Here is a 15,522-nt window from a genome sequence, read left to right as displayed (position 1 = left end):
CCCCCTTGTGTCATTGGTTGCATGCTATCCTCATTTAAATATGAAAATCTATAAATGTTTGGGTGGTTTATGTTCAAGCAGACAATTTTTTTCATCTGTGTGATTTTGACAAAGATCAGATCCCATTTGATGGTGATTTTATGCAGAAACGTGAGGAATTCCAAAAGTTTCAGATACTTTTTCATACCACTGTACCTCGATTCCATTGTTGCCAATGTACCTTGATGTCCTACACTGGCCTACGCTAGATTCGTGCTCTCATTTGTCGGTCCCACACCAGGAACCAATCACAGAGAAGGAGGAAATTGTCAAAATTTCAAGTGCTTTGCTTTTCACATTGCCTTCTTTTGCTTGAGTTCCATTATTTTGCTCAGTCTTATTTTTTTCTTTGCAATTTAGGAAGCTACGTTTTGACTCCACAAGTCTTGTTTGAATCTTTTTTGATTCCGTACCAAATAAAAGAATAGACTCTTTTCCTCCAGGGAGGGAAATAAAAAGTTCATTTGCTGCTTGGAGACAGACAAGCTGTGAATTCTACATGACATCATCCCAAGCAAAGATTACATGACCAGCTCACTTTCACTGCAACTGTTAAAACACGCACACAAAGAAGTGAATGGTGATGCTTTACACGCACCCACGCACAGAGTCGGAGAGTCTCCTTTGGATTAGTTGGCTGCTCTACGGACGTGCGGACAAAACGCAAAAAGGTCAGTGATTTGAAACATTTAGGAAATGTGTTTCAAATTCCCAAAAGCTCGAAATAACAAACATTGTTTGCCGTATTAACATGTTAGGAGGCAAAGTGAAATTCCAATTACGTATGTACTGTAGATCGTATACTGTAATGAATAAAATATGACTTGTTTGGTCTCTTTAACACTTAGAAAAATAAGATAGGAATTTCTGGAGGAAAATTTGTTTCCTAGTTGCTTTTAATATACAACAGACAGAGCAATAATTGCAGTCAATTTGCCTTTGTGTTTTATTATTTTGTGTACACCAAATGGACTCCCTTCGTTCACCTGGAAAGTAATGGGTAACATAGGTAAGTTTTACAAAATGGAAGCACTACCGATATATCGGTTTGAAGATCGGCCAATTTACAGTGCTGGCCAAAAGCATTGGCACCCCTGCAATTCTGTCAGATAATGCCCAAATGCTCACAAAAAATGTTTTCAATTACAAATGCTTTGGTAGTAATAGCTTCATTTATTTTGCTTGCAATGAAAAAACTCAAAAGAGAATTGAAAAATAAAATTACATCATCATTTTACACAAAACTCGGGCCGAACAGAAGTATTGGCACCCTTTGAAAAATAATAATAATAATAATAATAAAACCTTTTATTTATAACACACTTTACATTTGATGTGAATGCTCTCTAATTTGTGTAATTAACAGCATCTGTTACTTACCTGTGGCACATAACAGGTGGTGGCAATAACTAAATCACACTTGCCGCCAGTTAAAATGGATTAAAGTTGACTCAACCTCTGTCCTGTGTCCTTGTGTGTACTACTACATTGAGCATGGAGAAAAGAAAGAACTGTCTGAGGACTTGAGAAGCAAAATTGTGAGGAAGTATGAGCAATCTCAAGTCTACAAGTCCATCTCCAAATATCTGCATGTTCCTGTGTCTACCGTGCGCAGTGTCATCAATAAGTGTAAAGCCCATGGCACTGTGGCTAACCTGTGAACGGAAAAGAAGAAGTGAAGAGAGATTTCAACGAAAGAGTGTGCGGATGGTGGATAAAGAACCTCGACTAACATCCAAACATGTTCAAGCTGTCCCGCAGTCCGAGGTAATAACACTGTCAACCCTTACTATCCGTCGACATCTGAATGAAAAGGGACTCTACCCAGGAAGACCCCACTTCTGACCCAGAGACATAAAAAAGCCAAAATTTACCCGAGAAAGCCAAAAACGTTTTGGAAGAATGTTCTCTGGTTTTGGGCTTTTTAGGAAAAGGCATCAATGTCGAGTTTACAGGAAAAATAAACCAGGCTTTCAAAGAAAAGAACATGGTCCCCACAGTCAAACATGGTGGAGGTTCCCTGATGTTTTGGGGTTGCTTTGCTGCCTCTGGCACTGGACTGCTTGACCGTGTGCATGGCATTATAAACTCTGAAGACTACCAACAACTTTGCAGTATAATGTAGGGCACAGTGTTAGAAAGCTGTGTCTCCTTCAGAGGTCATGGGTCTTCCAGCAGGACAATGACCCAAAACGCACTTCAAAAAGCACTAGAAAAGGGTTCGAGAGAAAGCACTGGAGACTTCTAAAGTGGCCAGCAATGAGTCCAGACCTGAATCTCATGGAACACCTGTGGAGTGATCTGAAAATGGCAGAGACCTGGAGCAGTTGGCCAAAGAAGAATGGTCTAAAATTCCAGCATAGCGTTGTAAGAAACTCATTGATGGATACCGGAAGCGGTTGATCACAGTTATTTCATCTAAAGGTTGTGCTACCAAGTATTTGGCTGAGGGTGCCAATGCATTTGTCTGGCCCATTTTTGGAGTTTTGTGAAAAATGATAATGATTTAATTTTTTTGTGTTTTTTTATTGCAAGCAAAATAAATGACGATATTACTACCAAAGCATTTGTAATTGCAATTATCTTCTGTTAGAGAAATGGAGCATTAACTCACAGAATTGCAGGGGTGCCAATACTTTTGGCCAGCACTGTTTGTTCGCTGCTTCGACGCTAATCTTTCTCATAATGCTTAACCGATATGTTGGCTAACTACTACTTTGGACCATTTTTCAAGATCGCTGATATCGGCTGATATAATAAGATGACTGTTATGTTAACTGTTTGGGTTGTTGTTTTTGTTTCTTTTGCTTGTTTTTTTAGTCGAAAAGAGGTAAAAGTGCCATTCATTAAAGGCCAAAAATTAGGTTTTGGTTGACAACTTACTCACTCCATTTTTTGAAAATGGTCCAGATTTTTTTTTTTAATTTCTATTCTGAAGGCCCTGACAGTTCCCCACAGGAGTGTGATAACAATTCAGTGTTTGTCAGATGCTTAATCTTGTGCTGAATTGCACTTGTTTAGATGAGTGTGGCTCTGATCCACGACCGGCAGCTGATCCAAAACTTCTGGGAAAAGCAAATCGACCGCTACCAGCAAAACGCCAGCGGCGAGGAGCGCAGGATTAATGGCAGCGCACTGCACAAGTGAGACATTCCTAGACATCCCCTTTAGCATATCGACTTTCTAATCTCCACCAAAATTCAGTCTGGAAACCACTTAAATGTCTCTTCAATGCTTTCTAATTGCCATTCTAATGTGTCCTCAGTACTACCTATTAACAAAATGCAAGGGTGAAGGTTTGCATAGAGACATAACACTAGCAACTTTTCAGGATGCTCAAATTGTTCAAACTTTCAAGCAACCTTATTTGCAATACATCATGATTTCAGAGATTTAAATTGTCTTCCAATATGCTGTAAGCATAGAATAGACCCTACCATTATTGAGTGAATTATTTTCAATGTGCTAAGGGACTTCAACATAAATAAATAAATAAATAAATAAATAAAAGTCATTTAAACCATCTGATGCACACCAGATAGTATGTGGTGTACACTAGAAACATTAGCATTATACAGTGGAGTGAAAAATTATCTGAACCTTTTGGAATTTCTCACATTTCTGCATAAAATCACCATTAAATGTGATCTGATCTTTGTCAAAATCACACAGATGAAAAAACTGTCGGCTTTAAATAAAACCACCCAAAAATTTATAAGTTTTCATTAGGGCCGTCAAACGATTAAAATTTTTAATCGAGTTGATTACAGCTTAAACATTTATTAATCGTAATCAATTGCAATTCAAACCATCTATAAAATATGCCATGTTTTTCTGTAAATTATTGTTGGAATGGAAAGATAAGACACAAGACGGATATATACATTCAACATACGGTACATAAGTACTGTATTTGTTTATTATAACAATAAATCAACAAGATGGCATTAACATTATTAACCTTCTCTTAAAGCGATCCATGGATAGAAAGACTTGTAGTTCTTAAAAGATAAATGTTCGTACAAGTTATAGAAATTTTGTATTAAAACCCCTCTTAATGTTTTCGTTTTATTAAAATGTTCAATCAAAAAATAAACTAGTAGCTCGCCATTGTTGATGTCAATAATTACACCATGCTCACTCATGGTACTAACCCATAAAATCATTTGGACCCAAGCGCCAGCAGAGGGTGCCGAACACCAAAAAACAAGTAACAAGTGGACATTACACTGCTGTCATTTTAATCTGTTTGAGCGGGGCATGTGCATTAATTGCGTCAAATGTTTTAACGTGATTAATAAAAAAAAAATAAATAATTACCGCCCGTTAACGCGATAATTTTGACAGCCCTAGTTTTCATATTTTAATGAGGGAAACATGCAAACAAGACAAAATGGGGGGTAAGTAAGGGAACCCTCTGCCGTGGAGACTTGAAGAGCAATTGAAAACAATTTTTTACCAAACAATTTAAGTCAGGTGTGTGCCCAATCACTGATGAGTGGTTTAAAGTTGCCCTGCCCACTATAAAATACACACCTGGTAAGAATTGTCTTGATGAGAAGCATTGTGTGGTGTGCATCATGGCTCGGTCAAAAGAGCTGTCTGAAGACCTGCGATCAAGGATTGTTTATTAGCACAAAGCTGGGAAAGGATACAAAACCATCTCTAAAAGTCTGGATGTTCATCAATCGACAGTCAGAGAAGTTGTCTACAAATGGAGAGAGTTTGGCACTTTCGGCGCAGAATACTCAAACAGGTAAAAAAAGAACCCAAGAGTATCTGCTAAAGACTTACAAAAATCACTGGCACAGTCCAATATTTATGTGCGCACATCAACTATATGTAAAATTATGGCCAAGAATGGTGTTCATGGGAGGACTCCACGGAGGAAGCCACTGCTGTCTAAAAAAAATATTGTTGCTCATTTAATGTTTGCCAGAAATTGTGGCAAAATATTTTGTGGACTGACGAAACCAAAGTTGAATTATTTGGGAGTAAAACACAACGTCATGTGTAGATGAAAAATGGAACAGCTCACCAACATCAACACCTCATCCCCAACGTGAATCATGGTGAAGGGAGCTTCATGATTTGGGGCTGTTTTGCTACCTCAGGGCCTGGACAACTTGCAATCATTAATGGAAGAATGAATTCAAAAGGATGTTTTGCAGGAAAACCCGAGGCCATCTGTCAGACAGTTGAAGCTGAAAACAGGATGGATCATGCAACAAGACAACAATCCAAAACACAGAAGTAAATCAACTTCAGAATGGTTTCAGAAGAACGAAATACACGTTCTGGAGTGGCCAAGTCAAAGTCCAGACTTGAACCCATTGAGATGCTGTGGCATGACATAAAGACAATGATTCATGCCAGACAGCTGACTGAACTACAGTAGTTTTGTAGAGAAGAATGGGCCAAGATTAGTCCTGATCAATGTGCCTGACTGATCTGCAGCTACGGGAAGCGTCTGGTTGAAGTTATTGCTGCCAAAGGGGGGCGGCAAAATATTAAATGTGATGGTTCACTTACGTACTTCCCCCATCTGTCATTGCTGGCATACTATCCTCATTAAAATATGAAAACCTATAGATTTTTGGGTGGTTTTAGTTAAAGCAGACATTGTTTTTTTCATCTTTGTGATTTTGACAAAGACAAGATCACACGTGATGGTGATTTCATGCAGAAATGTGAGAAATTCCCAAAACTTCAGATACTTTTCCATACCACTTTGATTTTGGACTCAACTAGTGCCTGAGCTCAGCCTCAAACGAAATAAAAAAAATAATAGATGAGCATCTAAGTACAACGAAAGAACAATTGGCTAACTTCCATAGAAAAAGTCTACTAGCTTAAATGCTATACAATGCTAATGTTTACTAAACTGTTTCTGGTGCACACTAAAAACAATCTGGTGCGCACCACGTATTTTTACCCCTTCCTGGAGGGAAATTAGAAGATGTTTTCGGCCAGCAGCAGCAGCTTAGCACGGCAGTTATGCTTATTTACCATTAGATGTCTCTAAATGAAGATGCTTGGGATTTGTTACATGAGCAGACCAATTGCATTCACGGTGCAAAAACTAAATAAAATAATGAATTTCATACTAGACCTCATTTACTGTACTAAGTAAAAAGACGTCAGTGTTGTGGAGGTGGGGGAAACACCACGCATTTTGCTACCGAAAGTCCGACCTGCATCAGATTTAGCATAACATCAAACTGTGTGAACTTGCTAACCTGCAAAACTGTGGTCAGGCCAGTCTCCACAAAGGATCACTGTTTGCATTATTTGCATTACGGTAATGCAACGCAGTGGTTTCAGAGTGCAAGGTCCATTACTAAAAAAAAAAAAAAAAAAAAACTGACATAAACATGACCTGACATGAAAAAATAAATCTGTGATATGAAATCACACATCAGAATTGGGTACAAGTTGAAAGTACAAGTTGTACATGTTTTCCTATAAAACATTTTCTCATTTTACAACAATTTACTCTACTTAGCATCAGTCGTCATCGTCAACCTTTCGTGCACGTCTTCCTTTAGCCACATTTACCGCACATTCTCATTTAGCATTTAAAAATGTAACTGAGTACGAGAACCCCCGTGGCCTCCTGTCCTGTGCTAACCTCGCCGTCCATCACATTTAATCCCATCACGGTTATCTGTGACCCCGCGCGCTAATACCCTCATCATTCCACAGCTCTCAAGTAGCCTGTGCTAGCTCGCTATACTAATAAGCTGGAAAACTAACACTGCTGCTGCCAAATCCTAATCATAAACTGATGATCGACAGGGGTGGGCTGGGGGTAATAGTCTACAAAGGAATATTCCGGTCAAAAATTAGATGAGCGGTCACTACTTAAAAGAGTAGGGCTAGCGGACAGGCAAGCTAGGCAGTTGTTTGGGGCCCTCGGCCTATAAAGGGCCCCCCGAGGGATGCCAGATTGTACGACAAGAATTGGCCATTCGAAATGACACTGCAGTAGCAAAGCCCACCCCATCTGCCGTAGCAACCTCCACTTGACGGTGTCGTTGGACCCTGTGTATTTCGTGAAAAAAAAAAATGTAAATGTGTACATTTCTTTATACTATTAAATCATTTCCATTATAATGTTTATACATATTGCCATCTGCCAACATTATTTTTCTTGTTAGAAAATGTTGGCAGAAAGAAGGGGCGAGACGGTGAGAACCCAAAGTGATATTTTGCCTTTTTTTTTTTTTTTTTCCCCATGTGGCATTTTTATTGCCATGTGGCATTTTTTGCCTTGTGGCAAAATGTATTTTGACATGTGGCATATTTTCTTTTGGTATGTGGCATTTTTGGAGGGTATATTGGCATTTTTGCAGGCCATCCACATCCATGCCATTGACGGCTATGCACGTCCAAATTTTCCATTCATTTTTAATGGCAGGAAAACATGTGTCGCTGTGAATTTTGACTATACTCTGACCATTAGAGCGCATTGACATTGAACTGGCACCCAAGTGAGGCTATGCCATTGACGGCTATGCGCGTCCAAATTTTCCCTTCACTTTGAATGGCAGAAAAACGTTTGGTTGTTATATTTGACCGTACACTTTACATTACAGCGCATCCATTTTGCCACATATTAAAAAAATGTCACATGTCAAAGTACATTTTGCCACAATGGAAAATACCTTTTGCCACATTGCAAAAAAATGCCACATGGCAAAAAAAATTCACATGGCAAAAAAATTGCCATATGGTAAAATCAATTTTTCCACATGGCAAAAAAAAAAGCTAAATGGCAAAATCAATTTTACCACATGGCAAAAAAATGTCACATGGCAAAACAAAAAAGCTACATGGCAAAAAAAATGCCATATGGCAAAATCAATTTTGCCGCATGGCAAAAAAAGCCAAATGGCAAAATCAATTTTGCCACATGGCAAAAAATGCCTCATGGCAAAATCCATTTTGCAACATGGCAAAAAAAAGCCACAGGGCAAAAAAAAAAAAAGCCACATGGCAAAATCAATTTTGCCACATGGCAAAAAAATGCCACATGGCAAAAAATGCCACATGGCAAAAAAAGCCAAATGGCAAAATCAATTTTGCCACATGGCAAAAAATGCCTCATGGCAAAATCCATTTTGCAACATGGCAAAAAAAAGCCACAGGGCAAAAAAAAAATGCCACATGGCAAAAAAAAAGCCAAATGGCAAAATCAATTTTGCCACATGGAAAAAAAAAAAGCCACATGGCAAAAAAACTTTTTGTTCTCGGCCCTGCTGAAGGGACCACAGGGGGCGTCTGTTCACCTGTGCTGGAGGTTTCCGTCATCACCTTGTAAACTTTGAGCATGTTGATCCAACCGTGAAAACATTTAAAGCACCCACTCTATTGTAGTTTGCGTCACACGGGATTAGCGACCGCCGAGGGGACAAATGGAATAATCCGGAACACTTGAAGGGAAGCCAAGGGACAGACAGCTGCTCGCAAAGGGCCGGGGGCGGTGGGCACATTCTAAACACGGATGCCGAGGACCCGTCTCAGTCAGGAGACTTTGCGCAGGATTAACCCCATCCCGGGCATTTGTAATTGACACTTGAACCTGGCAAAAACTTCCTGTCTCAAGAAGACGTGAAGTTGACCCTGAACCTAATGCAAATTTCTGTCAAGATTACGTCAATCATTCGTGCTAAATTTGCTCCCAAAAAAAGTTTCTTTTGTGCTGCTATCGTTTTTGAGATACAGTCAGTGCTTAATTTGTAAATCATAAGGTGCCGGAACGGAAAGTACATATGACAGCGCAGGGATGATGAGACGGGCACAGGTCCCAGAACATACGCAGAAAATGGTGCTGAAAACAACACGCAAATGCCATCTTGCCATGCTGTGGGACTTACAAGTCTCAATTTCAGATAATGTCAATGGTATAAATGTTACGACAACTATTTACAATTATTTAGGCTATACTCTACTCTGCACAGCACGGGCAATTGCCCTCACAACCACAGGTGGAACATGTAGAACATAAAAAAAAAAAAAAAAAAAAAAAAATTAATCTAAGATTACGATGAATAACACAAACCCATTTTTTTTGCGAGTTTTTCTCCCCTATCTTCTCTGGCCCCAAAGTTCCCACCGCCTTACAAATTGCACAGCCACAAGCGCGACCCGGGGTGGGGGCCAGCTACAGGTGCCAGCAGTCAGCCAGGTGGACCACCAACAGCCGGAGCAACAGTACCCTTAAAAGAATGGCTTTGTGTTATGTATTGTAATCTCAGATTTTTTTCATGTTTTACAAGTTAGACCTGTTTAGAAACTAACTGCTGACTGTGTACTGTAAGCCCCACTTGTGGTTATGTGGGCAATTGCCCGTACGGTGTGAGCCTAAATAATTGTAAATAGTTGTCATAACATTTATACCATTGACATTATCTGAAATTGAGGATTGTAAATTCCACAGCAAGGCAAGTGGGCATTTGCTGTTTTCAGCACCATTTTCTGCGTATGTTCTGGGACCTGTGTGTCTCGTCATCCCTGCACTGTCATATGTACTTTGCGTTCCGGCACCTTATGATTTACAAATTAAGCACTGAGGGGTGGCAATACTTTTGGCCAGCACTGTACATACCTAAGGGGTTGAATAATTTTGTCAATGAAGTCATGACAGAAAGGCCATAAATTGGAATATTCCCCAAAAATATTTTGTCATTTCAATTGTATTTGTCTATTTGACATGTCGTCATTTAATGTGATTATAAACAGGATGAAAAATAAATGTTAAACTTGCAAAAACACTTATCTACTGTGCATAGGCGGAGTTAAAGGGGGGTCCAGGGGGTCAGGCCCCCCTGGTGACCGAAAAGTTTCATTACATTTAATTGACTTTCCTATATATTGATTTTTAATTAAAGAGTTTTCCTGTAAAATATTGTCTATAAAAGTTGTAAAACACTAAAACACACAACAAAAATGAATGAAATGAAAAAGCTATTTTGTAATGGGCCAAAATTATTTTTCGAACAGATCATGTGACTCGCACCTTAGACAAGTCATTTGCTTTGTTTAGCCAAAACCACCCGAGGACCGAAGAGGCAAGATGGATATATGTAATTTTTTCAAACCTAAGCTTTCAAAAGCGACAACAACTACTGTGCAAGAACCAAAGATTGAAAATGTGTACCATGAAATGCCAGAGACCACCATCAAAATGGTAAGCGGAGTTTCAATTTGCCCCACTAACGATGCTAATTGTACAACAGAACCACCACCGGTGTCTTGCCAATGTAGTTACCCCCATCAAAAATTGTATCCCCTGGCCGCGGGAGCGCACACACACATTAGTTATGAGTTCTGTCGACTTGAACAATTATGGAACCACAGTTATATATTTTGGACATCGACTTTTATTCAACTGGAGAAACTCCATACGGGACTTGAATTAATGTAATAACAATTATAGGTCATCCTATGAGTAAACAGTAAAGCACTGCCTCATTTTATGTTCAGAACGTATTTAACAGTATACAACAGAAAAAAAAGTTGTTGTTTTTTATGTGCAGCACAGTGGCTCCGCCCAGGGAGTACAATTTTTGACAGGGGTAACTCCATTGGCACGACACCGGCATGCGTAGCATATTCAATGGATGACGATCTTGGCAAAAAGTATAGCTGTCCTAAACAGCCTTATTTAGAATCCCTCTCAAGAATGATGGGAAACAAAAATTATAAATATTCTTTTAAGTTAATTTTATTCTTGACATTGCGTTTCGGGGTCATCAACATGTTGTGCCCCCCCTCCCAAAAGTCAAACTCCGCCTTTGCTACTGTGGGGGTTGAATAACTTGGAACACAACTGTATGTACAATTCTTTTGTATGTCATGACATCATTTTTGTATCAATTTGCAACTTCATTGAGGTGATGCTTCTGACTGATATTTCCCTGGCAACACCCATAAAGTATACTGAAGGTTAGGGTTACGGTGGGTTGTTAGCATACAGGGAGATTAAGTGGGGGCCTGGGGGTATAGCCCTCTCTGTATTGCCTCCATTTACAAGCATGGGCTAAGCTACTAACCGAGCATATATCTTGGAAATAAATTTCATTGCTAACACTGTGTTTTGGGGTCATCGATATGTTTTTCCCCCCCGCCACAGAAGTCATACCCCGCCTATGGTTACGGTGGGTTGTCAGGGTGGTTAGGCGCGCAACGATCTTAATAGGGAATGGGACGTACTACGTCACTGTTTGGACGCGCCTCCATGCTGGCAATATGATTTACTTCCGGTTCGGCAGAGTCAATGCGGATTGTAACGTGTGGTAGTGCTAAGCTAACTCTTTCGGTGTTTTAGAAAGAAAATATGGGTGCTTATTGTTGCGTTACCGGGTGCAACAGCGTCTCCTACGACAAAAAAAGGGGTTAGGAAAAATGGACTCACTTTTCACCGTTTTCCTGCATGGAGGACCAAATATCAGATCACGAAGGTACGACGGATGGCTGGATTGCAGCGGTTCGTCAGAAAAGCATTTATGATCATATTTCTGCTGGAATGAGAGTGTGTTCCTGTCATCTCTACTCTTGTAAGTTGAACGCTTTATCCACTTTTGGTTTCAATACGTTTTTGTTTTTTTACACCGTTGTGTAAATCTGCCTCGGTAGCAATGCTCGCCTACTACGACTCACCTACCTGTTGTGTTCCTAGGTAAACCTGCTGACAACACATCCCAATTGGTCACTATCTCTCTTCTTGGATCATTTGACAAAGAAAATTTGTTCAATGGAGTGGTTCCATTTGTCCTGTGTCGGACTCAAACAAGCCCCTGCAGCAGACGCCATCTGGGTCTACCCCTCTCGTCGATGAACTGCGGGCTTTCAACTTGTGAAAATGCAAGAACTTTAATGCACATATTTATTCTGCCTGGCTATTTAACTATGGCCAGTGACGTTTTTTTTTTTTTTTTTTTTAAACCACTTTGACAAAGACACGTTTCATTGTAATGTTGAATTTATATATTCTATTATTATTTTTAAATTATAATATTCTTATTTGCACTTATGTAGACTTTAGACTGTCAATTCAAATAGTGTTGGAAAAGTTGCAATACCTAAAATAGAAATGCAAGAACTGTAAAGTACATATTTATACACCTTTATTTACCTAAGGCCACTGGATGTTTTTTAACTGCTTTGAAAAATACAGGTTTTGTTGTGATCTTGTATTTATATAGTATATAGCTTTTTATAATGTATTATGTATTATAATATTTGCTGCCCCCTGCCAGAGTGTGGGCCATTTTGTACTAAAAGGATTTAAAACTGTCAGTTCAAATACTGTGTTGGAGACTAGTACTTGCAATACTTAAAATGGTAATGCAAGAACTTTAAAGCACATATTTATCCTGTCTGGCAATTTACCCAAGGCCAGTAAATAGTGTTTTAAACTGCTTTGACAAAGACACGTTTATTGTGATCTTGTATTTGTGTATTACTTATAATTATATAATATTTGCTGCCACCGTCAGAGGGTGGGTCTTGTTTGCACTAATTTAAAGATTTTAAACTGTCAATTAAAATATCGTATTGGAGAAATTGCATTACTTGAAATAAATCTAGTGCAACTTATCAGTCCCAGTTCTTGTCTACAACACTGTCCAAAAATTGTCAATGCATATTCCAAATAGAATAACAAAATTAAGTCACCTGACTTTGTAATTATTACACCTGTTTATTATGAAGACCTGAAGTAAACAACAAGCAGTTACAGTTTGTCAAGAAGTTGTTCAAGTCATGTTTTGGTATTCATATTTTATTGACTTTTCACAACAACACTTGGGATCGTGTTTGTAAGAGCAGAGCAAACTGAAGTTTCAGCGTGCACTCTTCGCCTTTCCAACCTCTCATAACGCTCCGATGTGGTGCGCTTGACCTCAGAATAACCCAAGAAGAGATATGGTGACCAATCGGGATGTGTTGTCAGCATTTCATATGCAGGTTTTCCTAGTAACACAACAGGTAGGTGAGGAGGAGGAGTAGGTTAGCATTGCTACCGAGGCAGATTTACACAACAGTAAAAAAAAAAAAAAAAAAAAAAAACGTATTGAAACCAAAACGGATAAATCGTTCAACTTACAAGAGTAGAGATGAGGGGAATACTCTCATTCCAGCAGAAATATGATCATAAGAAATGCTTTTCCGACGAACCGCTGCAATCCAGCCATCAGTCGTGCCTTCGTGATCTGATATTTGGTCCTCCATGCAGGAAAACGGTGAAAAGTGAGTCCAGTTTTCCTCGCCCTTTTTTTAGTCGTAGGAGAAGCTGTTGCACCCGGTAACACAACAATACACACCCATAATTTCTTTCTAAAACACCGAAAGAGTTAGCTTAGCACGACCACACGTTACAATCCGCATTGAGTCTGCCGACCCGGAAGTGAATCATATTGCCAGCATGGAGGCGCGTCCAAACAATGACGTAGTACGTCCCATTCCCTATACTGATGTTAAAATATTAAAAAGATCCTGTAAAAATGGAAGTCATTGATCAATTATTTCATTTTGCCAAAGAAAAGTGTCATAAGAAGCCTGCCAAATTTGAATTCATAAAAACAAAATTCTAACTTTACCACACCCGTCACGTTTAGCTGTGAAATGTCAAAGCCACATATGTTGCCTGTGCAACAGAAAGTGTTGCCGTTGGTTACACCACTTGAGTTTGACTTCCTGTTCTCGCATGTGGCAGGCTGCGGAGTGAGTGGCTGGTCCGCCTGGAGAAGAGGAACAAACATCTGAAGAGCCTTAAGGAAAACTGTGGCGTTAAGACGATAACAGACTCAATGAGCACCTGATGACTTGGGCAAGCAGCGTCCATCTTTGTTACCCGTCTCAAGTCAACGTGTTCTTGTTAAATACTGCTTCCTGTGAGTGTCTTTTCTTCCACCGTGAGTGTCGAGAATGAAGGATGACAGCAGAACAATGCCTATTTTCTTTCATTTGTAAAACATGAATAAAGAAGACTATCAGTATGATAATATTACACTATTATCAACATAGTCCTACAGTCATGGACGAAATTATTGACACACCTGGAATTTTTCCAGAAAATACAGTTTCTCCCAGACATTAATGCAATTACAAATGTTTTCAGTATGTGTCAAGGCACCCAGTGCCAGAGGCAGCAAAACTTCCCCAAAACATCATTGGACCTCCAGCGTATTTGACTACAGTCACTGTGTTTTTTTCTTTGTAGGCCTCAGTCTTTTTTCCGGAACTGGGTGCTTTGACAGTGTGAAAGGAGTCATGAAATATGGAGACTATCAAAATGTTTTGAGGCAGAATGTAGGGTGTGGTGTCAGAAAACTAGGTCCACGTCAGAGGTCATCGGTGTTCCAACTGGACAATGACCTAAAACATACCTCAAATAGCACCAAGAAATAAAGAGACAGTGAGAACCAAAAATTGTATTTGCCATGTGGCAAAATGGATTTTTCCATGTGACTTTTTTTTTTTTTCCATGTGGCATTTTTGTGTTTGCTGTGTGGCAAAATGGATTTTGCCATGTGGCATTTTTTGGTATGTGGCAAAAAGGATTTTGGTTTAAAAAGAATGGAAAATTTGGACGTGCATAGCCATCAATGGCATAGCCTTATTTGGATGCCATTTGAATGTCAATGCGCTGTAGTGGTAAGTGTATGGTCAAAAATCACAGCCAGACATGTTTTTCTGCCATTTAATATTGAAAATTTGGACAATGGCATGGACATGCATGGCCATCAAAAATGCCATATACCCCCCTAAAAAATTTCGCAAACCAAAATCCATTTTGCGACATCCCCAAAAAAATGCCACATGTCAAAATACATTTTGCCACATGGCAAAATCCTTTTTGCCATATGGGAAAAAAAAGCCACATGGCAAAAAATGCTACATGGCAAAATTTGTCAAATGGCAAAAAAACGCCACATGGCAAAATCCATTTTGCCACATGGCAAAAAAATGCCACAAGGCCAAATCCATTTTGCCACATGGCAAAAAAAAGCCACATGGAATTTTGCCATTTGGCAAAAAAAAAAAAAAACGCGATATGGCAAAATCCATTTTGCCACATGGCAAAAAAAATGCTACATGGCAAAAAAAAGGCACATGGCAAAATTTGCCACATGGCAAAAAACAACGCCACATGGCAGAAATTGCCACATGGCAAAAAAAAAGCCATATGGCAAAATCCTTTTTGCCATATGGCAAAAAAAAGGCACATGGCAAAATTTGCCACATGGCAAAAAATGCTACATGGCAAAATTTGCCAAATGGCAAAAAACGCCACATGGCAAAATCCATTTTTGCCACATGGCAAAAAAATGCCACAAGGCAAAATCCATTTTGCCACATGGCAAAAAAATGCCACATGGCAAAAAAACGCCACATTGCAAAATCCATTTTGCCACATGGCAAAAAAAATGCCATATGGAATTTTGCCATTTGGCAAAAAAATGCCCCATGGCAAAA

At 39.3% G+C, this 15,522-nt stretch overlaps 1 protein-coding gene across 1 annotated transcript; it reads left to right on the top strand.

Moving 5' to 3' along the window:
- Positions 1-599: 599 nt before the first annotated feature.
- Positions 600-13,907, top strand: LOC130913704 (protein FAM240C-like). The gene is made up of 3 exons (XM_057832515.1): positions 600-710; positions 3,061-3,182; positions 13,760-13,907. Exons 2-3 carry the CDS (start codon positions 3,061-3,063, stop codon positions 13,863-13,865), a joined length of 228 nt encoding a protein of 75 aa, XP_057688498.1. The 5' UTR covers positions 600-710; the 3' UTR covers positions 13,866-13,907.
- Positions 13,908-15,522: the final 1,615 nt, after the last annotated feature.

The sequence above is a fragment of the Corythoichthys intestinalis genome, chromosome 3, assembly GCF_030265065.1.
Source record: "Corythoichthys intestinalis isolate RoL2023-P3 chromosome 3, ASM3026506v1, whole genome shotgun sequence".
Classification (NCBI taxonomy): domain Eukaryota; kingdom Metazoa; phylum Chordata; class Actinopteri; order Syngnathiformes; family Syngnathidae; genus Corythoichthys; species Corythoichthys intestinalis.
The sequence above is the reverse complement of the archived record's forward strand: the minus strand, read 5'-3'. Positions and strand labels throughout refer to the sequence as shown.